Genomic DNA, 18,965 nt, shown 5'->3' on the forward strand with positions numbered 1-18,965 from the left:
CCCACTAGTGGATAAAATGCGTTTTTCCCCGCTTGTTTTAAAGGATAAAAGACGGCTTTCCGAGCTAGTGAGGGGAAAATCAAATTATTTGTATGAAATATTTTGCTTTGTAGTCACACTACTATATATAATTTATCTTGAATTATCCTTTGTAGAATAGTGTGTAGGACGTTAGCCGCGTAAGCTGAAGACGCGGGGTCGATTCCCGCCTCGGCCACCCGGTGGATTTGGTCACTTTCTCTTTAGAGTATGATATCTATTTCAGTTTAAAACTCAGTATCATTTTTGACATTTTATTTACACTTACATTATGTAACACAAACTTTATTATTCCTTACACCGAAAACAGTCATTCTTTCTTAGCATACTTTAATATGTTTAAATACTTTTCAGCAAAGCTTTTAAGCGATGCAAATTGCAAATACAATGAATGAATTAAAAATTGTATTTTTAAGATAGGAAATTCGTTTTACCGAAAATGTATTATAAATCAACAACAATAATTATGAGTAGTTATAACCTAATCGTCATCTTCGTTATACGACGGTGAAGTCGGCGAGTAGTTTGGAGAAGTCGGGGAGTAGGAGGTCGGACCGGCGGAAGAAGGAGAGTAGGCAGGGGACGAGGGAGAGTAATTCGGCGACGTAGGGGTGTAAGTTGGCGACGTCGGCGAGTACTTGGTCGACGAGGGCGAGTAGCCCGGCGACGACGGCGAGTAGTTCGGTGAAGACGGGGAATAGTTCGGGGAGGACGGCGAGTAACGCGTGCTACCCGGGTGTTGGGGCGATGAAGGCGAGTAAGCCGGGCTGGCCGGCGAGTACTGAGGACTCGTCGGCGAGTATTGTGGGCTGGTCGGCGAATATGTCGGACTGCCGCCCGCAACCGACGGGGACGTCGGCGAGTAGTTTGGTGAAGTCGGTGAATATTTTGGCGACGACGGCGAGTAGCTGGGCGAAGTAGGTGAATACGCCGGAGACGTGGGAGAGTACGACGGGCTCGTCGGAGAATAAGCGGGGGAAGTCGGCGTGTAATTCGGCGACGATGGAGAATAGCTCGGTGACGCGGGACTGTAAACGGGGCTGGTCGGCGAGTAACTCGGTGACGATGGCGAGTATCCCGGTGATGCGGGCGAATACGCGGGACTCGTCGGCGAGTACGAAGGACTTGTTGGCGAGTAGGAAGGACTCGTCGGCGAGTAACTGGGCGAAGTGGGCGAGTAACTCGGGGACGTGGGAGAATAAGCCGGGCTGGTCGGTGAATAGCTCGGCGACGTCGGCGAGTAGCTGGGCGACGTGGGCGAATACGACGGAGAGGTCGGCGAGTAGCCGGGCGACGTGGGCGAGTAGCTCGGCGAGGCCGGCGAGTACATCGGTGACGTGGGGGAGTAGTTGGGTGAGGTCGGCGAGTAGGACGGGCTGGTGGGAGAGTAGTGCGGGGACGCCGGGGTGAGGCTCGGAGAAGCGGCGGCGTACACGGGGCTGGTGGGGGAGTAGGACGGGGAGGCGCCGGCCGGGGACGCGTAGGGGGAGAGCGGCGGGCCGGGCGAGCCGGGGGAGCCGGGCTGCGGCGACCAGGCGCTGTAGGCGGGCGACAGGCCCGACGCGTCCGACGCGCCGGACGGCGAGAACGATGGCCCACCGGGGGTCATGATGCTTCCAACTGGAATAGAAGATCAATAATCAATAAAATCATTATTGATTTACAATGTATTAGCGACGCAGTAGATGATCCTACTATAAGCGCATTCGTACTTTCGGAGCAATCACCACGTAACTACCAACTAAAGTAGCATAAGTACAACATTAGCAAAAAGAATCGTCTGTACTTAATTAATTTAACTTATACCTACAGTGGCAGTGTAGTTAAGATTGCGGAGTTAAAGCAAAACAAGTCGTTTCTAATAAATAATAATTATAGGAAAAAACATAAATTGAAATACAGTAGAGCCCGCCTAATAAGATCACGTTTATTATTATTTCCCGCCTATCCCTGCAAATGTTTGTTGTTTTCATAAATGTTATCATGGTTAAAACACTTTTCCGTTTTAGATGCTTCTGACATAGCTTCTTCAGACTAGTCTTAGCTTATTGCGTTGCGTTAAAAAAATTAGATCTCTATGTAAACGTTACGTGAACAGATACGAATCTACTTTCACCCCCCAAATTTCGTGTAAATATTTTCTATAGCTACCTGAGTGGACAAGGGCGCCATAAGTGGCCCATGCTAACGCACAGTCGCCGTACTTGCATTTGTCGGCGTCAAGGAGTAAATCGCAGCAACTTTTCTGTATCTACAACACATACCTTGACCAGGAGACCAGACGCTGCTTCCATAACCCGGCGTGTTCTGCGTGGACCAGGGCGTCATGAGCGGCGTCATGGACGGCGTGCCCACGCCAAAGTACATGCCGCCGCCGACGCCCATGCCGACGCCGAGACCTCCCATTTCCATGCCGTGCTTGCATTTTTCGGCGTCGAGCAGTAAATCGAAACAACCTAGAAATAAAGATTTTACATTAATCTTAAGTATAAAAAATTCAAGACTTATGTTCACGACTGCAGTCTTGGCTTAAAAAATCGAAGAGATACAAAATAATATAGGCAAAAAGTATAAAGAAGATAAAAGTTACGATAATTATCGAAAAACAGTAGTAATTTATAATATGTTTTCGTGAATTTCTTTTCATTTGAACTGAGGTTATTAAAATATAATAGCAATGTGTTAATGAATCATACCTGTGCCCATTCTTGGCAATTGTCCCATGATAATATTTTCCGACACGCCTCTCATAGGATCCACTTCAGCATGACTGGCCGCGTCCAGCAGCACGTCCACCGTTTCCTCGAAGGAGCATCTCATGAGCGCGCCAGTGTCCTGCCTGTTGATACCGTGACGGGTGATAGCCATAAGGTGACCTTTAGCCGTCATCACGTCACAAAGCAGCGCAAGATGCCGGTAGTTCACGTATAGACCGTAGAACTGCAGCACAGCATTCATTTCCTTTTCTACCGATTTACGTACAGCCTCGATACCCAACACTTGGAATATTTCGCAAATGTCGTTACTGAACGTCCTGATCGGATCGACGTCTCTCTCGGACAATACTTTCATAAGAGAAGTACCGTCAGTTTCCAATAACCATTCGGCAATAGCCTTGAACTCTCCCTGTTCAGTGATAATAATGCGTTTCTTCGCCTCCGTTTGAGGCAAGTGCATGTATACTTTAGCGATAGCTTCTATACCCTGTAGAGTCATGTCTGACAACATATTGGCTTCGATACAGCGCAAGAACATGTCGTCTTCCATTTTATCTACCGTCTCTTCATCATTGTCTTGGAATTTGCTTTCTTCGTTATTCATGATTCTAATACGCAATACAAGTTTTTCTGCGTTGTCGTCGTTGAAGATACAGTTCAAGTCATCTCCAAATCCAGCATTAATTTTCTCTGCGATCTGTTCCATGGTAAGTTTTTTGTCTGTCATCCTCTTACGATCCAACTCTATACGAAGAAGCCAGGGCGAAATCTTTGTAGGATCGAAGTCAGGCATTTCATAGTAGACATTTACGAATTCTTGATCTTCAGCAATAACTGTATTTTGAGGATCAGGGTCATAATAAATAGCTGTATTAGCGGTCACTTTACGCAACGTCGTGTGTTCCAGCCTGCAAAGCACATTCTTAGCTTTCTCAGCATCTCGAGCCGCACCGCCTGTTAGAAACACGGTTAGAGAAGGCGCCTTTGGTTTCTTGGAAATGTTGATAATTTCCTTGAGACGTGGCACGCCAAGGGTTACGTTTTTGGACGACACACCAGCAAAATGGAAAGTGTTCAGTGTCATCTGCGTGGCAGGTTCTCCGAGAGATTGCGCGGCCAGGGCGCCCACCATTTCTCCAGGGTTCACTTGAGCCTGTTGGAAGCGAGTTTCAATTTCTCCAATCAACCATTCGAATGCCTCACTTGACAATCTGTATTCTTCAGCAACAAACTTAGTGCAAAGTGTAGATCTCACTAGACATTGGAACAACAAAGTAGCATTCTCATTAGCTTGTACGGATAAACGATCTTCGCCAGCTACAATGACACACTTTTTCAAAAGGTCCTTGACTCCCTGTATAACTTTGATGGGACTCAGGTCTGTCGGCATTCGTTTATTTATATGGAAAATCTTTTGAACATTCCAGATCATTCTCTTAAAGTTGCATGGGAGTACAACTTTAGATTCTCCACTCGGGAAGATTTGACGCAACACTTCTCTGTCCTTGTTCAGTTGTTCCCATTCGCTTTCAAGATCGGCAATAACATATCCAGATTCCGTGAGCTCTTTAATAATTTCTTCATTGAATATCCTCTTTAGGTAACGTTCATTTGAAGGGTCAAATTTGAATTTCTTTTCAAATGCCTTGTTTGACAGTTTCACAGTTGGTAGATTTTGAAACTCTACAGTTTCTCCAGCCAGGCCATCCTCTCCGTATCTCAACTGGATAAGCTGTCCGACAGAGTTACGCACGGTTCCATCGTAGTGAACCATTACAGACTCCATAGCCTTTATGAGACGACGTTGGATATAACCGGTTTCAGCAGTCTTTACGGCAGTATCGATAAGACCTTCACGACCACCCATGGCGTGGAAGTAGAACTCTGAAGGAGTAAGGCCGGCAAGGTATGAATTTTCTACAAAACCTCTGGACTCAGGACCATAATCGTCTTTGATGAAGTGTGGCAGAGTTCTCTTTCGAAAACCGAATGGAATACGTTTACCCTCAACGTTTTGTTGTCCCACGCAAGCAATAACCTGGGAAATGTTAATGTTGGAACCCTTGGAACCGGATACCACCATAGCTTTGAGGTTATTGTACTCAGTCAGTGATTTCTTAGCTGATCCACCGGTCTTGTCACGAGCGTCATTAAGAATACGATTCACTTGATTTTCGAATGTCTGCCTGAGAGTATTACCAGGCGTAGGCTCCAACTCCATATTGTGAGCTTTTTGAATGACCTCTATTACATCATCCTTGGCTTTAACTATAGCTCTCTGAATTTCTTGATATGTTTGCGGATCGGCAATAGTGTCTCCAATACCAATGGAATGGCCTTCCAGCAACAGCCAGTTGTTAATCACAGTTTGAATATTACCATAAAATCGGCCAGCAGTTTCATGGCCCAGCTCCAACATGCAAATGTGAAGAAGAGAACCAGCAGAGGCACCAAGTGACTTTTTACACAATATTCCCATGAGGAGCTCTCCATGCTCTACTACTACTTTAGTGTCTCCGGGAGAAATCCATTTGTAAGGCCCATCATCTTCTTCATCAGGATGTGTGGAATGTGTGCGAATCATGTTTACATTGCCTGGGATGATCAGGGTAAATATTTGCTTTCCAGTCCAAAGTGGCTGGGGTTTCAAAATGCAAGGCTGAGGAATTTTACCATCCCAAGTGGGTAAGAACATCAGAAGGTTCATGACCTGTTCTTTAGTCAAGAACACATCTCTCTTAGTCATTTTTCGGACTGCAGTAAGAGTGTCCTGCACAATACCCATGACAGGTTTGTTAGCTTGTGGAGTAATAATCTGTCTGGGTGTTATGTGAATATTTTCTACCTCGGCACGAGTCTCCATTGACTGTGGCACGTGCAAATTCATTTCATCTCCGTCAAAATCTGCATTGTAGGGAGAAGTACAACTCAAATTCATACGAAACGTTGACCATGGCAGTACTTTTACTCTGTGGCCCATCATACTCATTTTGTGTAATGTTGGCTGACGATTGAAGATAACCAAGTCATCATCTCTCAGATGGCGTTCAACTTTGTATCCATATTGTAAATGCAAATCTGATGGTTTTGGGTGGAATCTCAAGTCTATCCTCTCTCCATTGTCACGAACAATATACTTGGCCCCTGGGTATTGAGCATTGCCTCGCCGTACAAGCTCCTGCATTCTATCTATATTGAATGGTGTTACTAACTCTGGGAATGTCAAGTTTTGAGCAATAGATCTGGGCACTCCTACTTGATCAATACGCAAGTTCGGATCTGGGGTAATGACAGTACGTGCTGAGAAATCAACACGTTTTCCCATGAGATTTCCTCTGATCCTTCCTTCTTTGCCCTTTAGTCGCGCTTTGATTGCTTTAAGTGGCTTCCCCGATTTTTGCATAGCTCTGAAAAGGAAGCAAACCAATACATAAGAGATACTATGAAATATTAATGAGGTCAGAGAAAGGCAGAAATATGAACAAAGTAACAAAACAAGATGCTACATGAAGAACTTTTCAGGAATTATAAAAAATCACCAGTTTAATTTACCATACCATATGTACTTATGAGTACGAGGAGAGGTAAACCGAGGAAAAGGTGGATGGACAGCGTGGGAGATGATATGAAACAAATGCAAGTGAATAATGAGATGACGGGTGACAGAGGTATGGAAGAAAAAGACATGCTGCAACAAACCCAAGTGAATGGGACAAGGGCAAGCAAATGATGATGTACTTATGAGACTTAGTTCACTGAAATTACAACTGAACAAGATTGACTAACTTACTTTGGCATACCAGGCATGTCATTATCAACAAACGTGGCCACATGGAACTGAAGCATTCTAATATTGTCAGCGAGAACATGAGCTGCAGCACCCGACTGTTCATTCCTTTGTAACTCATTGTTTGCTTTGATGATGTCAGCAAGTTTGTGTGTCAAATCATCCTGATTCTTGGCAGCCCCAAACATGACCACAGCGGGCCGCACTGACAATGGTGGTACAGGGAGAACTGTGACAATCATCCAATCTGGTCTGGCGAATTTGGGATCCATTCCCAGAATAAAGGACTCCTCATCTAAAAATAAAGCAATCATTACCAAAACATTTGTGTATAAATGGATAGAATAACTCATTTTCTGTAAAGGTATCCTTGACACAATACTCTATTTCATGGCATTAAAATTTTCCATTACTTATATCAAAGTACAATAAAAATAACATGGACGAAAATTTTAGGGATGTGACAATACAAAATTGACAAACATATCTTCTCTGTCGGGCATCAAGACCAAACAGGAAAATAAATCAATCTTGACGATGAAAGTTAGTAGACAAAGATAATATCAAAACCCTTTTGTCTAAACTCTGACAGTCATTCAGTGGCGGATTTGCCCTAATACCCAGTATCCCTGGGCCTAGGGCAGCAAGACATAAGAGGTGACAGCAAGCCGGCAGTCTATGACGCATGCTGAGAAAGGGGCGGCTAGCTGTTACTACAGGGCTTGGGTCTAAGGCGGCTAACACTGCAAATCCACCACTGCAGTCATTGTTAAAAAACATGCATGGAATATAATTATATTAAAAAAAACTGTCCACCTAGTGGCATAACTAACTCAATCCTCACCAGTAATGTGTTTTAAAATTTCCCAAACTCTTTCTGCAGTAATGATGATCTTTTTCTCTTGCGAGTCTTCATTGACATGTTTCCATTCAGCAGAAAGGTCAAGTCCCTGTCTCCTGATTGAAGGCTGGTAATGGCCACAACCTCCATGGCCAGAGCCTTTTTTAGCCTCCTCTCCTTCTTTCCCTAAATCCATGTCTTCTCCACCCTCACAAATATTTTTGCCCTTACACAAGTCATACACATATGTTAATCTTTTACGGGGTTGTCCTTTTGACTTCATTACAACTTCTTTTATCTTTGGATTAGTCTGTAATAAAAATAAGATCATAGGATTGATTATTCTTACCCAGCATTAAACTTAAGACAATATTATTAAACAAAATGTTACATACATAAAATCAATAAAATAATGTTAGAATAAGTAATTAGTGTAGATGTTGCAACACCCGAATCGGGTAGCATGTAAGAACTTTTTGTAATATTTAATACCTTTTGTACCTACTACATGTATGCAATTGTGAAAGAATAAAGAATAAAATTGATAACTTACCGGACTGACAAGCAGTTTTGAACAATAAAAACAAACGCATCTTAATATTTTTATAGTTTTTGTTATGAAACCAATATGAAATACTGGTTTGGCTAGATCAATATGGCCAAAGTGTCCAGGGCATTCTGTCATGTTGCCAGCACACGTCTGGCATCGAGAGCTTCTGTCGATCACCCCTTGTCGAGGATCCATAAGGCCACCAAGCTTGGGCCGTCCGCCTTCCATGGTTTCGGGGAAGCGGATACCCCCTTCCGTGACTGACATACGTCGCTAAAAGTGTTTACATACTTGATATACATAGCACAGCATTACACGTATTTACACAATATAATAATTATAATAGATATCACAAAAACGAAACGACACTAAAATTATGACCGTAAACAAATTGACTTGTCTTGAGCAAGGCAAACAGATAACACCACAATACAAGCGCAACTGCGTGACCCGTCAAGACATGTGTCGAATACAAATCCAGCCACTACACCGTAACTTTATTTTATTGTTATCAGAAAGGGAACTTAAAATAACACTGTATTCACAACTTACTATTTCATCGGGTGATATTATACCAAACTGTACCCTTTTTACTTGGCGCACTGGCGCCTTTGAGTCATTCGTGGTAGCCATTTTGAATGGCTCTGAATTCTGGCAATTTTTTTTTGGTACGATTTCACAGATGTTGCCACAGTAAAAAAAAAATTTATTTAAGCGAGGTTTAGACTAGCAAGAACTTGCATGCAATTTATGTTATAGTTTGTCAAGGGACTGTCTCATTTCGGGCGTAGACGGAGAGAGTCATACTGTCTTTGTCTTGCATTGGTGCTGGCGCCCAGAAGAATGAGATGAGTGTCACAAATAATACAAAAGGTAATCACGGTCTATATCCAGGTCAATATAAGTCTAGAGATGAGTGTAGTTTTTTTGTTCTTATTTATTGACAAGATTTGCTTGACCAACTATACATTGCTGACTACTAAGGTAAACTGCATTCAAAATGTATAAAATAATAATAATAAATAATATCAGATACCGCAATGTAATGAAAATTGCATGCAAGTTCTTGCTAGTCTAAATCTCGATATTTCCTTGTTAAAAAAATGTTACCTGGATAAAAAACAAATAGTTGGTCAAACCAAATTGGCAGTAAATAAGAACAAAAAAAACTATACTCATCCTTTTCTTTCGGGTGCTAGTACTAGTGTAAGATAAAGATAGTATGATTCTCTCTATCTATGTTTGAAATAAGACAGTCCTTTGACAAACTATACTTATCGATAGATTCATTTCATAGTCTAATAAAACCATAATAAAACAATATTATTATACCATGAATAAAACATATTTTTTTATGAATATATGGCATGAAAAGTGGTATAAAAATAAAAATCAGCCACGACTTTCATGTATGTGAAACAGTCGTAAATTAATGTAAATTAAGTACGACGCAAAAATCGATATCCCCATTTTTTTTTAAATATACCACGGTGGTGGCAAACAAGCATACGGCCTGCCTAATAATGGTACGCAGTCACCGTAACCTATGGACGCCTACATTTTCAGGGGTGAGACATACGCGGTGCCGACCATTTAAATACACGACATCATTTATCAAACCAGTAGGTACACCAGTTTTGAAGAACCTCGGACCACCATCACACTATCCTATCGTTTTCATTTAAAATTACGAAACCCTGCTTTCTACCGGAGTACACTACGGTACGGTCACGGGTTGTATTCTTGTTATGTGTTCCAACATCCGTAGTTTCGAAAGGTTGTACCGAGAGGTATTACTGTTAGGTTAGGTTACGGAGCAGTAGTGAGCCGAGCGCGGCCGAATAATTGAATGAAATACCACGTTACCATAGACCTAGCATTACATAGATCAGCTATACGCGTGCGCCCGTGGGGGACGGAACATACGCAATGCGATAATATGATTGGTCGATTAGATTTGTAGCCCACCATAAACCATACAAATTTACGGTGGGGAATTTAAAAAAAGTGAGACTATGACAAGGCCAAACAATAATAGCGCTTTCTCTGCTACTCCTACTGAAAGATACATAAGACTATCCCGTTCGGTCATTTCCCCCCACCCCTCATGACCGATCCAGTTATACTAGATTCATGACTGTTGCGCTGCGCTGCCTTTAAATAAAGGCAACCCTACACTAGCGTCTATTGAGCGTCGGCGTCTAATCAGTGCTATGGATTGGCGTAGCTGCGCAGATTGCGCCAACGTTGCGTCCAGCAGTAGCCATGAGGGTGGCTCCAAGGTTGAATGATTGGTGGAGTGCCCACAATAGGGTATCTAGGTAACAATAAAAAAAAAACGATGTTGCCATTTTTTATTATTACTTAAATATTATTGCAAATTCTTGTTTATAAATATACTTTGGCAGAACAAAAAAATCTAGCTCTCATAATTAATATACAAAGGTGCTGTTACATAGTTAACTACTAACTTTTAAAAAATGCGTATCTTCATACATGAGGTTTAGTTATGCTTTACTGCTGGAAGCACTATTTGTATTAAATTCTAGGAAATCTTTGAGTAATGTAGTGCGTCTTTTTTCTGCTATGTCCATTTGATTCTCTAAATCCCCGCGATCTGTCGTCTCTGCCCGTTCTACCTTCCATGATAAGTTTTCAATTTCTGCTTCCAGCTGGGCCTGCAAGACACAAACAAATCATCATCATCAACACAACCCGTAAACCGACGTTTGCGGGATTAATTGTGGAACACTTTGTGGTATCAATACTATCAATTTCACTCATTCTCCACAATTAAAAAGTGATTATTTCACATTCAGTCAAATAACTCGTTATTTAAATGCTTTCCAAATTGCCGGGCTCTTTACTATTTATACATATGTATCTTGCTAGTAAAAGTCAAGCTGCACCTCTTCTCCCCTTTGGAAAACATACTTTTTCTCAACAAAAACAACAGCACCAGCAACTACACAATCAATAAATATATTTTTCACCACACCAACTGGTAAAGGCCCTCTTGATTGTTCAAAAACGAATAGTAATGAGAAAGTTGCATTTTATCCACATGTGTGTGGGGCAAAGTAATCTGATGCAAATTTTGAGTTGTTTCCTTATGTTAGCTGGTAGAATTGACTTTTAAATTATGATTTTGAATGATAATTTTTTTATTACGTTTATTTGGATTTGAGTTGTTTTTTTTTTGTATTTCATAGTTACTTATTCCTCGCGTGTAAATTTTGTGTTTCATTCGGAGGCAAAGTTTGTTTAACCCTCGTGCCTTGAAACCCTCGTAACGCTCAAGATTCCACTTCTCGAAACAATCGCTGCGCTCGTGGTTCAATTTTGGAATCTTTCGCTATCTCGGGTATATATATATTAGCACGAGCGGTTAAACAACAACTTTGCCCCCCTGTAAAACAAATAGGTATTAAATTGCAGTTGATTTCTTTATCTAATTCTCGGTAGAAATTAAGCGCTTCACACACCTTTCTTACTTAATTATGTAACTGGCAGCAGGGACGCAGCTATACGTCAGACAAGGAAAGGTGAGGTAAGCATCTCACTTCCGCGATATTGCTGCATCCCTGTCGTCAGTTACTGAATAGAGCCAGGTGTGTGAAACGCTTTAGGGTGTGTTGTTAACTAAATATGGCGCTGGAGGCTGTCATTTCTTAGAGAATTGTCAAACTGCAAGCTAATTGTAACAAAATTGGATTATTACATTTACACCTTGTCCTTAGTCTAATATGAATATAACCTTTAGCTTACCTGCTGGTACTCAAAGAGTTCTTTTCGAGGTCCAACTTCCATATAATAAGCATAAGGGTATGTATACTGCAAGGTATATCGGCAACGCTTCAGTAGTCGCGCAGAATCCCACAGGTACTGCCAGTCAATCCAAGTACCCTCCCCAGCCATCACCTAAACAAATTAAAATATTTGTGTTACAAAAAATCAGTTATGGTGCGTTTAGATCTGGCTAATCTATCAGGTTTGCGCCGCCAACGCGACTATCGCGATTGCTTGCATTTCGTAGCACCAAACATTGATTGATCAGTAAGATGTGTAAGGGCCACCCCACACTATAGCGTCTTTTGAGCGCCGGCGTTTAGTCAGCGCTATGGAAATTGGCGTCGCTGCGCAGTTGCGCCAACGTTGCGTCGAGCAGCAACCATAGAGTTGACCAGACGACGACGCTCAGGAGACGCTAGTGTGGGGTGGCCCTAAAGTCTACGAAATGGCGTATGGCGCCATTTTAGTCAAGGGGTCTTCCACATTTCTTATGCGAACTGCCAAGGAGTGGAACACCCTGCCCGAGTCTGTGTTTCCGCATGAGTACAATTTGGAGCTCTTCAAGGCAAGAGTTAATAGGTATCTCATAGGTAAGCGTGCTTCACCGTAGACCACATCATCACTTACCATCAGGTGGGATCGTGGTCAAACGCCTGCCTATTCATCATTAAAAAAAAAAAGATTGTCTGTCAAACGTCAACTTTTGACGACCATAGGACCTATCGCGAACACCATTTCGACTATTTGTCTCTCTATAGCTCGAATATTCGATAAGGGACAGAGAGAAAGATAACGAAATTTCGATTTTCTATATTCACCATCTACATTAGCTGTAAAATTTAAAGCACATCCTAAACAATGCATTAATTTTGGTAGTTTCGTTGTGCAGCGAGTGTTCAGTACGCAATCGCCTGATAAGAACACACCTTTAAAGGCGTAATTATTAAGATCATCATCAGATCGCCCTCGACCAGTGAAGACGTGTCGTTGCTCCGTGAAGACGATCCTCGTAAATTGGATCGAAACATGTCGAGCTATTCGACTTAATAATACATGAGTGACCCGTTTTTATCAAATGGTTTTCTTAGCGTTACCTTTTGATTAATACGGCTTTTGAGACTTGCCAAGGTCTGCTCCTCCAGTTTCAGAGATCGTGCGTGATTTTCCCATCTTTCATAATAATGCAAATATTTTTTGAGAGCCTCGCGTGCCTACAATAAGGAAAAGAAAGTCAGATAAGTAAGTAATACTGCTTATACCCGCAGAAAAATTAACAAACAGAAAAAAGTTATGTTTTTGGTTTTTTGGTATTAAAAATATGGATAATAAAATATCAATATTATTTCATTAGCCACTAGACTAGTTAGTTCATTGTCCAATATAGCATTATGCAATGAAGCAAAGGGCGTAAATGCATAAGGAATGTTCATGCTATATTTTATATTACTCATAATAATATAATATATATAACTTCTAGAGAAAATCCAAAAGGCCTTTTTGAGATTTCTGTACAAAAAAAGATATGGGTACTACCCCTTTTTGTACCCAACAAAATTCTTACTAGGCTGCCTTGGATATAATTCTCTAGAGGTAAGGCGCAACAACATCTTGCTGACTACGGCTTGTCGCATATTGCGCGGTGACTCGGACTGCCTGGAACTGGTAGCTGGAGTCTTGAGGTTGTACGTCCCGGATATTCCTCGAGTCTGCTTGAGGCCGCGAACGCGTCCACTATTGTCTGTGCCGGCAGCGCGCACAGTATCGCATAGAAACTCGCCACTCCTCCGCGCGTTATCGCTGCTCAATGCACTCCTGACATCAGCACCAGAGTGCGACTTTTTGCGTGGAGATGGGCGAATGTGTGCCAGGAGTGTCTGAGGTTTTGTGAGATGAAGGATGATAGGCTTTCCAGCACTTGCATTTGACTTGACTATTTGTATTTTACTTTATATATATTTTGTATTTGTAATTTGTATACCTGTAACTAGTTTAATTATTCGGTGTATTGGCCTATGCTGTGATGCCGTGTAAATAATTTAAATAAATAATAATAAATAATAATAATAATAATATATTCATCATTCAGTCATACTGTTAGTCTTCGTTTAGTTTTATGTGAGTGTGATTCTATTAAATCATCAGTACTTTTATTTGCCTCACTCTAAATTTTATGGCTCGTCTACACAAGTACACAATGGCCCATGCCAGTGATGGGCGAACACGTGCATATCGGCGATTGTGAAGACACAAGCACGATCATCGCCACGCATTCCTTTGATGTACCGACGATTATTCACGATTATAGGAAATAATGGGCAACCACAGACTACACAATTACGCATGCCTGTACTCGCCCATCGTGGCCAATTGTGTAGACGAGTCTTGAAGTAGTGTTCAATATATTTTTCTATATTAACTATTCATATATTCACCTGTGCATGTTGATTGTCATTTGTCAAATTAGGATCTTCTTTATAACGACTGCACTCATAGTATTCAGAGCCATGCGTCTTCCAGTCGCCCAGGCACACCCAACAAAAATCGTGTCTACACGCTCCGCACTGCATATGATTGCAACCTCCATTTTTCTCTATGCATATTTGGCATTTAGGGCAATCCTGGAACAAAACAGATAATATTTTGGCAATGGCCGTTAATAATATGCCACAACTAAAGAATAAAAAAGTTTTATTAAATATTTGTGTTATTTTAACAGTAGCTACTGAAGGGCTTGGTCAATTTTCCTTAAGTAGTATATAGAAATAGAAATAGTTTATTCGTGGCACCAAATATACAGATAAAAAAGTTGAATTAAAAACAAACTTACACATAACATTACAATGCATATTTGACACAAATAATGTTAGCCACGAAATGGTCCCGATAGCATGACATCTATTTTAGTTCATAATGCACAAATACGTAGTATAAATGTGGCTTTTTATCAGAGCCACAAATGTGAGCCAAATATGTATAAGGCATCCAGCATGTACTAGTAGTATACTACCACATTACAATTCTTGGTCATAGACCTATTGGTAGGTACCTACTGTTAAATGACAGTTTAGCGCTTTCGCCTGGCGAACCAACTTTCGCCGGCAGTCAAACCAGTGAAAGACCGCGGTCTGGACGCACGCGACCGGCGGGGCGACGAGTGGCAAATCAAGACCATTCATACATTGCGTATAAACGCCCTTGAGCGGAGTCATGGCGTGTAAAAAAATTCACAAAGTATAAATAAGCAATGTTGGCATACCTTAGTGTGCGCACTGATGTAGTTGGCCGTCTCGGAGTCGTCCGCGCACTTGGTGAGCCAGCGGCGGATGGTGGGGCAGTCGGTGGGCGCGTGGTGCGGCGCGCCACACGAGAAGCACGTGAGCAGCTCGCAGCCCGAGCACTCCACCCGGCGCGCGCCCGACCGCACCCACGCTTGGAATATCCACTACAAACAGATTTCAATGCAATCATCACCTAATACGCCTCACTGGTCCCTGCAACTTGTTCACGTACATTTTTAACTGTTAAGACGCGTTTCACGCTTAAAACGCGTATTTGGGATGATAGACCTTATATAGAATTTACATTAAAAACAAATGTCAAATGTGCTAAAAATAACAGGGTTCTAGTTAAAACAAAAAAATACTCATGATATTAAATTGAACTGCAGAAGCAATTTGCATGATAACTGAAATAAATGTCTGTTCTACCTTAGAGATGGCCAGGGGGCGCCACAAGCCTTCGGGAAATTGTCATATACTTGTAAATTTCGACCCATGCTACCCTGACCGGATAGCCGAGCAGTTCAGGCACCTGTCCGGTAAACGGGGTACGCTGGTTCGATTCCAGCTCTGGACACTGGAGGCTTTGGTCATTTTTTCCTTCGTATATGACATTTATTTCAGTTTATAGTTTAAATAGTAGTGTGTCTACTTGAAAAAACACAAATTAAAATATTTTCGTAAAAAATAATTTAATTTGTTCTTAGAGAATTTGCATCATGTTCTTACCTGACAATTGGGACCTGGGCAAAATCTAAGTTGTGGATGTGATTTAACATGGTCTTTGAACATAAACTGCTGGTAGCGTTCTCGTAGCGTCGGTTTAGCCACATGCGACAACACAAAGTCCTCTGGAGCTCGCACTTCACAGTCCTGGGCCATGCACTGAATAGTGTTTGACACACCTGGAACATTAACATTCAACGATAAGATCAATAATAGTATTGCATAGGGATTGGCAAACTGGGGCTCTTAGAATCTGCAATTGTGGTTCTTCAAGACACCTGAAATACCTGATAGACCTCTGAAATCAATTTTTGCGGCTTTGTGAGATTCCTAAAAATAATTATATCTACTGTGGTTGGCTCGCTTGGTTAGAAGTGATGAAAGCTTGGTTAGAAGTGATCAGTCCCAGAATTTGTTCTTGTTGAATGAATTTTTCATTCATCACTTTAAATATTATAAATTGATGTGAGTATACACTAGACATCTTACTTTACACTTCACCATAGTTATGCACTTCATTTTTAGCCATTTAACATTTAGGAAGTTAAGGAAGCGGAAGAGGTATGTCAGGATCGTAGCAAGTGGAAATTCGTGGTCTGACTACCCCTCCAGGTAATAGGTGTGACTATACTACTACTGCCTAGTATGTATGTATATATGTATTTTTAGCCCCTTGGTCATTGTTTGGTCTGATAATATCCAAGTCACAGGTGTCACTCTATCACTGTTTACTTACACTCTGATTAAATCATAATGTAAAATGCATTTAATATTCCTATGAAATATATGTAAACAAATTTGACATGATGATGTCATCGTTATTAACATCCTGTGTATTTCATTTATAGACCCCTGTGATTTCAACACAAGTACAGTTTGCTCAAAGTGGTGGGTCTCCCTACCTAAACAATGCTAATAGGTACAGTACAGTCACCTGCAATAATATGTTAATCTTCGAAGGCCGCAAAAATATGTGACACACTCTTATGGTTTTACTAATAAGATTGTGTCAGATATTATTGTGGCCTTCGTTGTGTAACATATTATTGCAGGTGACTGTACTTGTCACGCTAATCAGTTACAATGTGTCATAAAAACTTAGGACTCTTTATCATTTTACTATAATAAAGACAACAAGGTTGTTTTAGGGTGGTATTCCATCTATCTAATTTCTTTGTCCAATGTGTATTGCGTCTCACATTTTGCTTAATGAGAGAGTGAGACGCAATGACATTGGACAGGTCAGGTGGAATACCACCCTTAGTTAAGAATTTAGGTATACAAAAAATAGGCTTGCCTTGCATAATTTGTACTTCAAAGTGCATAGCCCAGCATTCATTGCAGAAGTAATGTCCGCAAGCAAGAGCACTGTACTTGGTCAAAGCTGGAGTGTTGGCACAGACTGCACAGCATATCCTGCTGGAGCCTGCTTGGGCAGAGGGGACCCGAGGCTTCACCCGGCTGTACACTAGCACTTCATTACCATTATTTTTATACTTAGCTATAATCTCTTGAGCATTCCATTCATATGCATGTAACATAACCTGAAAAACAATCAAAAAAACTTGAACTTTACTATGAAAGTTTGTACTTTGTAATTATTTAGTAAATGGTTTAAAATGTAAGATGCAGTTTATAGGAAACAGTGATACGAACCTTTGCCAGGGAAGGTGTTATTTGTAGGCTGTTGCTGAGCAATTCAATCGATTCGTTTAACAATTTTTCCACTTCTTCTACCTTGTGACAGGAGTATAAAAAATATTCGGGATCAGCCTTACTACGGTCCACCGCTTCCATATCACAATCGTCTTGTCCTCCGTAGTAATCGTAGTCGTCCCCATCGTTATCAGAGTATTCCATATCAGATTCCGCAGACATTTTGGAGAAATGTAGAAAGGATGGGATCGAAATGGATGGATATAGGTTGTGTGGATATCAAGATGATATTAACATACTGTGATACACTGAAAATTTTAACATTTTAAATAAATTATATCCTACACACCGCAGTGTAAATGACTAGATTGCGACATTTAAGTTGGCCTTACTTGTTTATTTCAGGAAAAATCTATCGTTTATTTACTACTGTTTTCTACTAAAAACTTAAGCTAAGCAGTGTTTCCATAGCGAAACGAAACTATCTACGACAAAAATATAGTTGGTCAAACCAAATTGGCAGTAAATAAGAACAAAGAAAACTATACCCATCCTTTTCTTTTAGGTGCTAGTACTAGTGTAAGACAAAAATAGTATGATTCTCTCTATCTGTTTGAAATGAGACAGTCCTTTGACAAACTATAATTCGGTAATTGACAATTTTTTTAATGGTATCATTTGATCAGGTTTGTTTTGAGTATCAAAATTAAATGTCTGCATGGGATCCATTGTCTAAGCTAAGCAATACAAAAATCACAAATGGTGGTCAAAGACGTCAAAGTCTGGCACCCGCACTTTACTGACGAAACGCTCTCAAAATAGCAACCATAGACCTAGCATTACATAGATCAGCTATACGAGTGCGCCCGTGAGGGACAAAATGCGACGATATTGTATAGCAACAATATATATAAACGCAACATTTCACCCGACAAAATCGCAATTTTCTTGTTTTCCATACATCGAAAGTGTCGAAACCAGTCGAAACGGCTTCTAAGCAAAGCGGCTGACACAGTGACGTCACGATGTGTTGCTATCATGAATCTAGTATAACTGGATCGGTCATGAGGGGTGGGGGGAAATGACCGAACGGGATAGTCTTATGTATCTTTCAGTAGGAGTAGCAGAGAAAGCGCTGTTATTGTTTGTCCTTGTCACAGTCTCACATTTTTTTTTATTCCCCACCATAAATTTAGTATGGTTTATGGTGGGCTACAAATCTACTCGACCAATCATTAATTGTCGCATTACGTATGTTTTGTCACTTTTGTCCCTCTCACGAGCGCACGCGTATGAATACAAAAAATTACCGAAAACTTCCAACAGCTACATTATATGCAACACTAATAATGATACCAAGTTTCACAGCAAAATGTTTTTAACCAACACCCAAAACATTCCTTTAGACCTATGATGTCCAAATACCTACTAAATAAAGTTTATTTTTCTCTGTGACACAACTTCCTTTTAATATGCAGCTTAGAATGACGAACACCAACAACAACATAATTAAAAATACCAAGTTAAAAATGTTCTTTTTGCAGGGTAAATTTCTGAACTATGTAGAATAAACGGAGCT

General features: G+C 41.0%; 2 protein-coding genes across 2 annotated transcripts; both read right to left on the reverse strand.

Annotated features, from left to right (window-relative positions):
* Positions 1 to 282: 282 nt before the first annotated feature.
* LOC134755831 (DNA-directed RNA polymerase II subunit RPB1) lies at positions 283 to 8,594 on the reverse strand. Its single transcript, XM_063692443.1, has 7 exons — positions 8,487 to 8,594; positions 7,938 to 8,207; positions 7,388 to 7,694; positions 6,547 to 6,838; positions 2,736 to 6,163; positions 2,304 to 2,495; positions 283 to 1,659 (listed from the first exon to the last, which is right to left on the reverse strand). The coding sequence occupies exons 1-7, from the start codon at positions 8,565 to 8,567 to the stop codon at positions 521 to 523; spliced, it is 5,709 nt and encodes a 1,902-aa protein (XP_063548513.1). The 5' UTR covers positions 8,568 to 8,594; the 3' UTR covers positions 283 to 520.
* Positions 8,595 to 10,263: 1,669 nt separating this feature from the next.
* LOC134755828 (potential E3 ubiquitin-protein ligase ariadne-2) lies at positions 10,264 to 17,854 on the reverse strand. Its single transcript, XM_063692438.1, has 9 exons — positions 17,779 to 17,854; positions 17,387 to 17,694; positions 17,028 to 17,274; positions 15,734 to 15,909; positions 14,983 to 15,168; positions 14,159 to 14,344; positions 12,821 to 12,937; positions 11,703 to 11,855; positions 10,264 to 10,612 (listed from the first exon to the last, which is right to left on the reverse strand). The coding sequence occupies exons 2-9, from the start codon at positions 17,606 to 17,608 to the stop codon at positions 10,442 to 10,444; spliced, it is 1,458 nt and encodes a 485-aa protein (XP_063548508.1). The 5' UTR covers positions 17,609 to 17,694; positions 17,779 to 17,854; the 3' UTR covers positions 10,264 to 10,441.
* Between the last annotated feature and the right edge of the window lie 1,111 nt (positions 17,855 to 18,965).

The sequence above is a fragment of the Cydia strobilella genome, chromosome 3, assembly GCF_947568885.1.
Source record: "Cydia strobilella chromosome 3, ilCydStro3.1, whole genome shotgun sequence".
Lineage (NCBI taxonomy): Eukaryota > Metazoa > Arthropoda > Insecta > Lepidoptera > Tortricidae > Cydia > Cydia strobilella.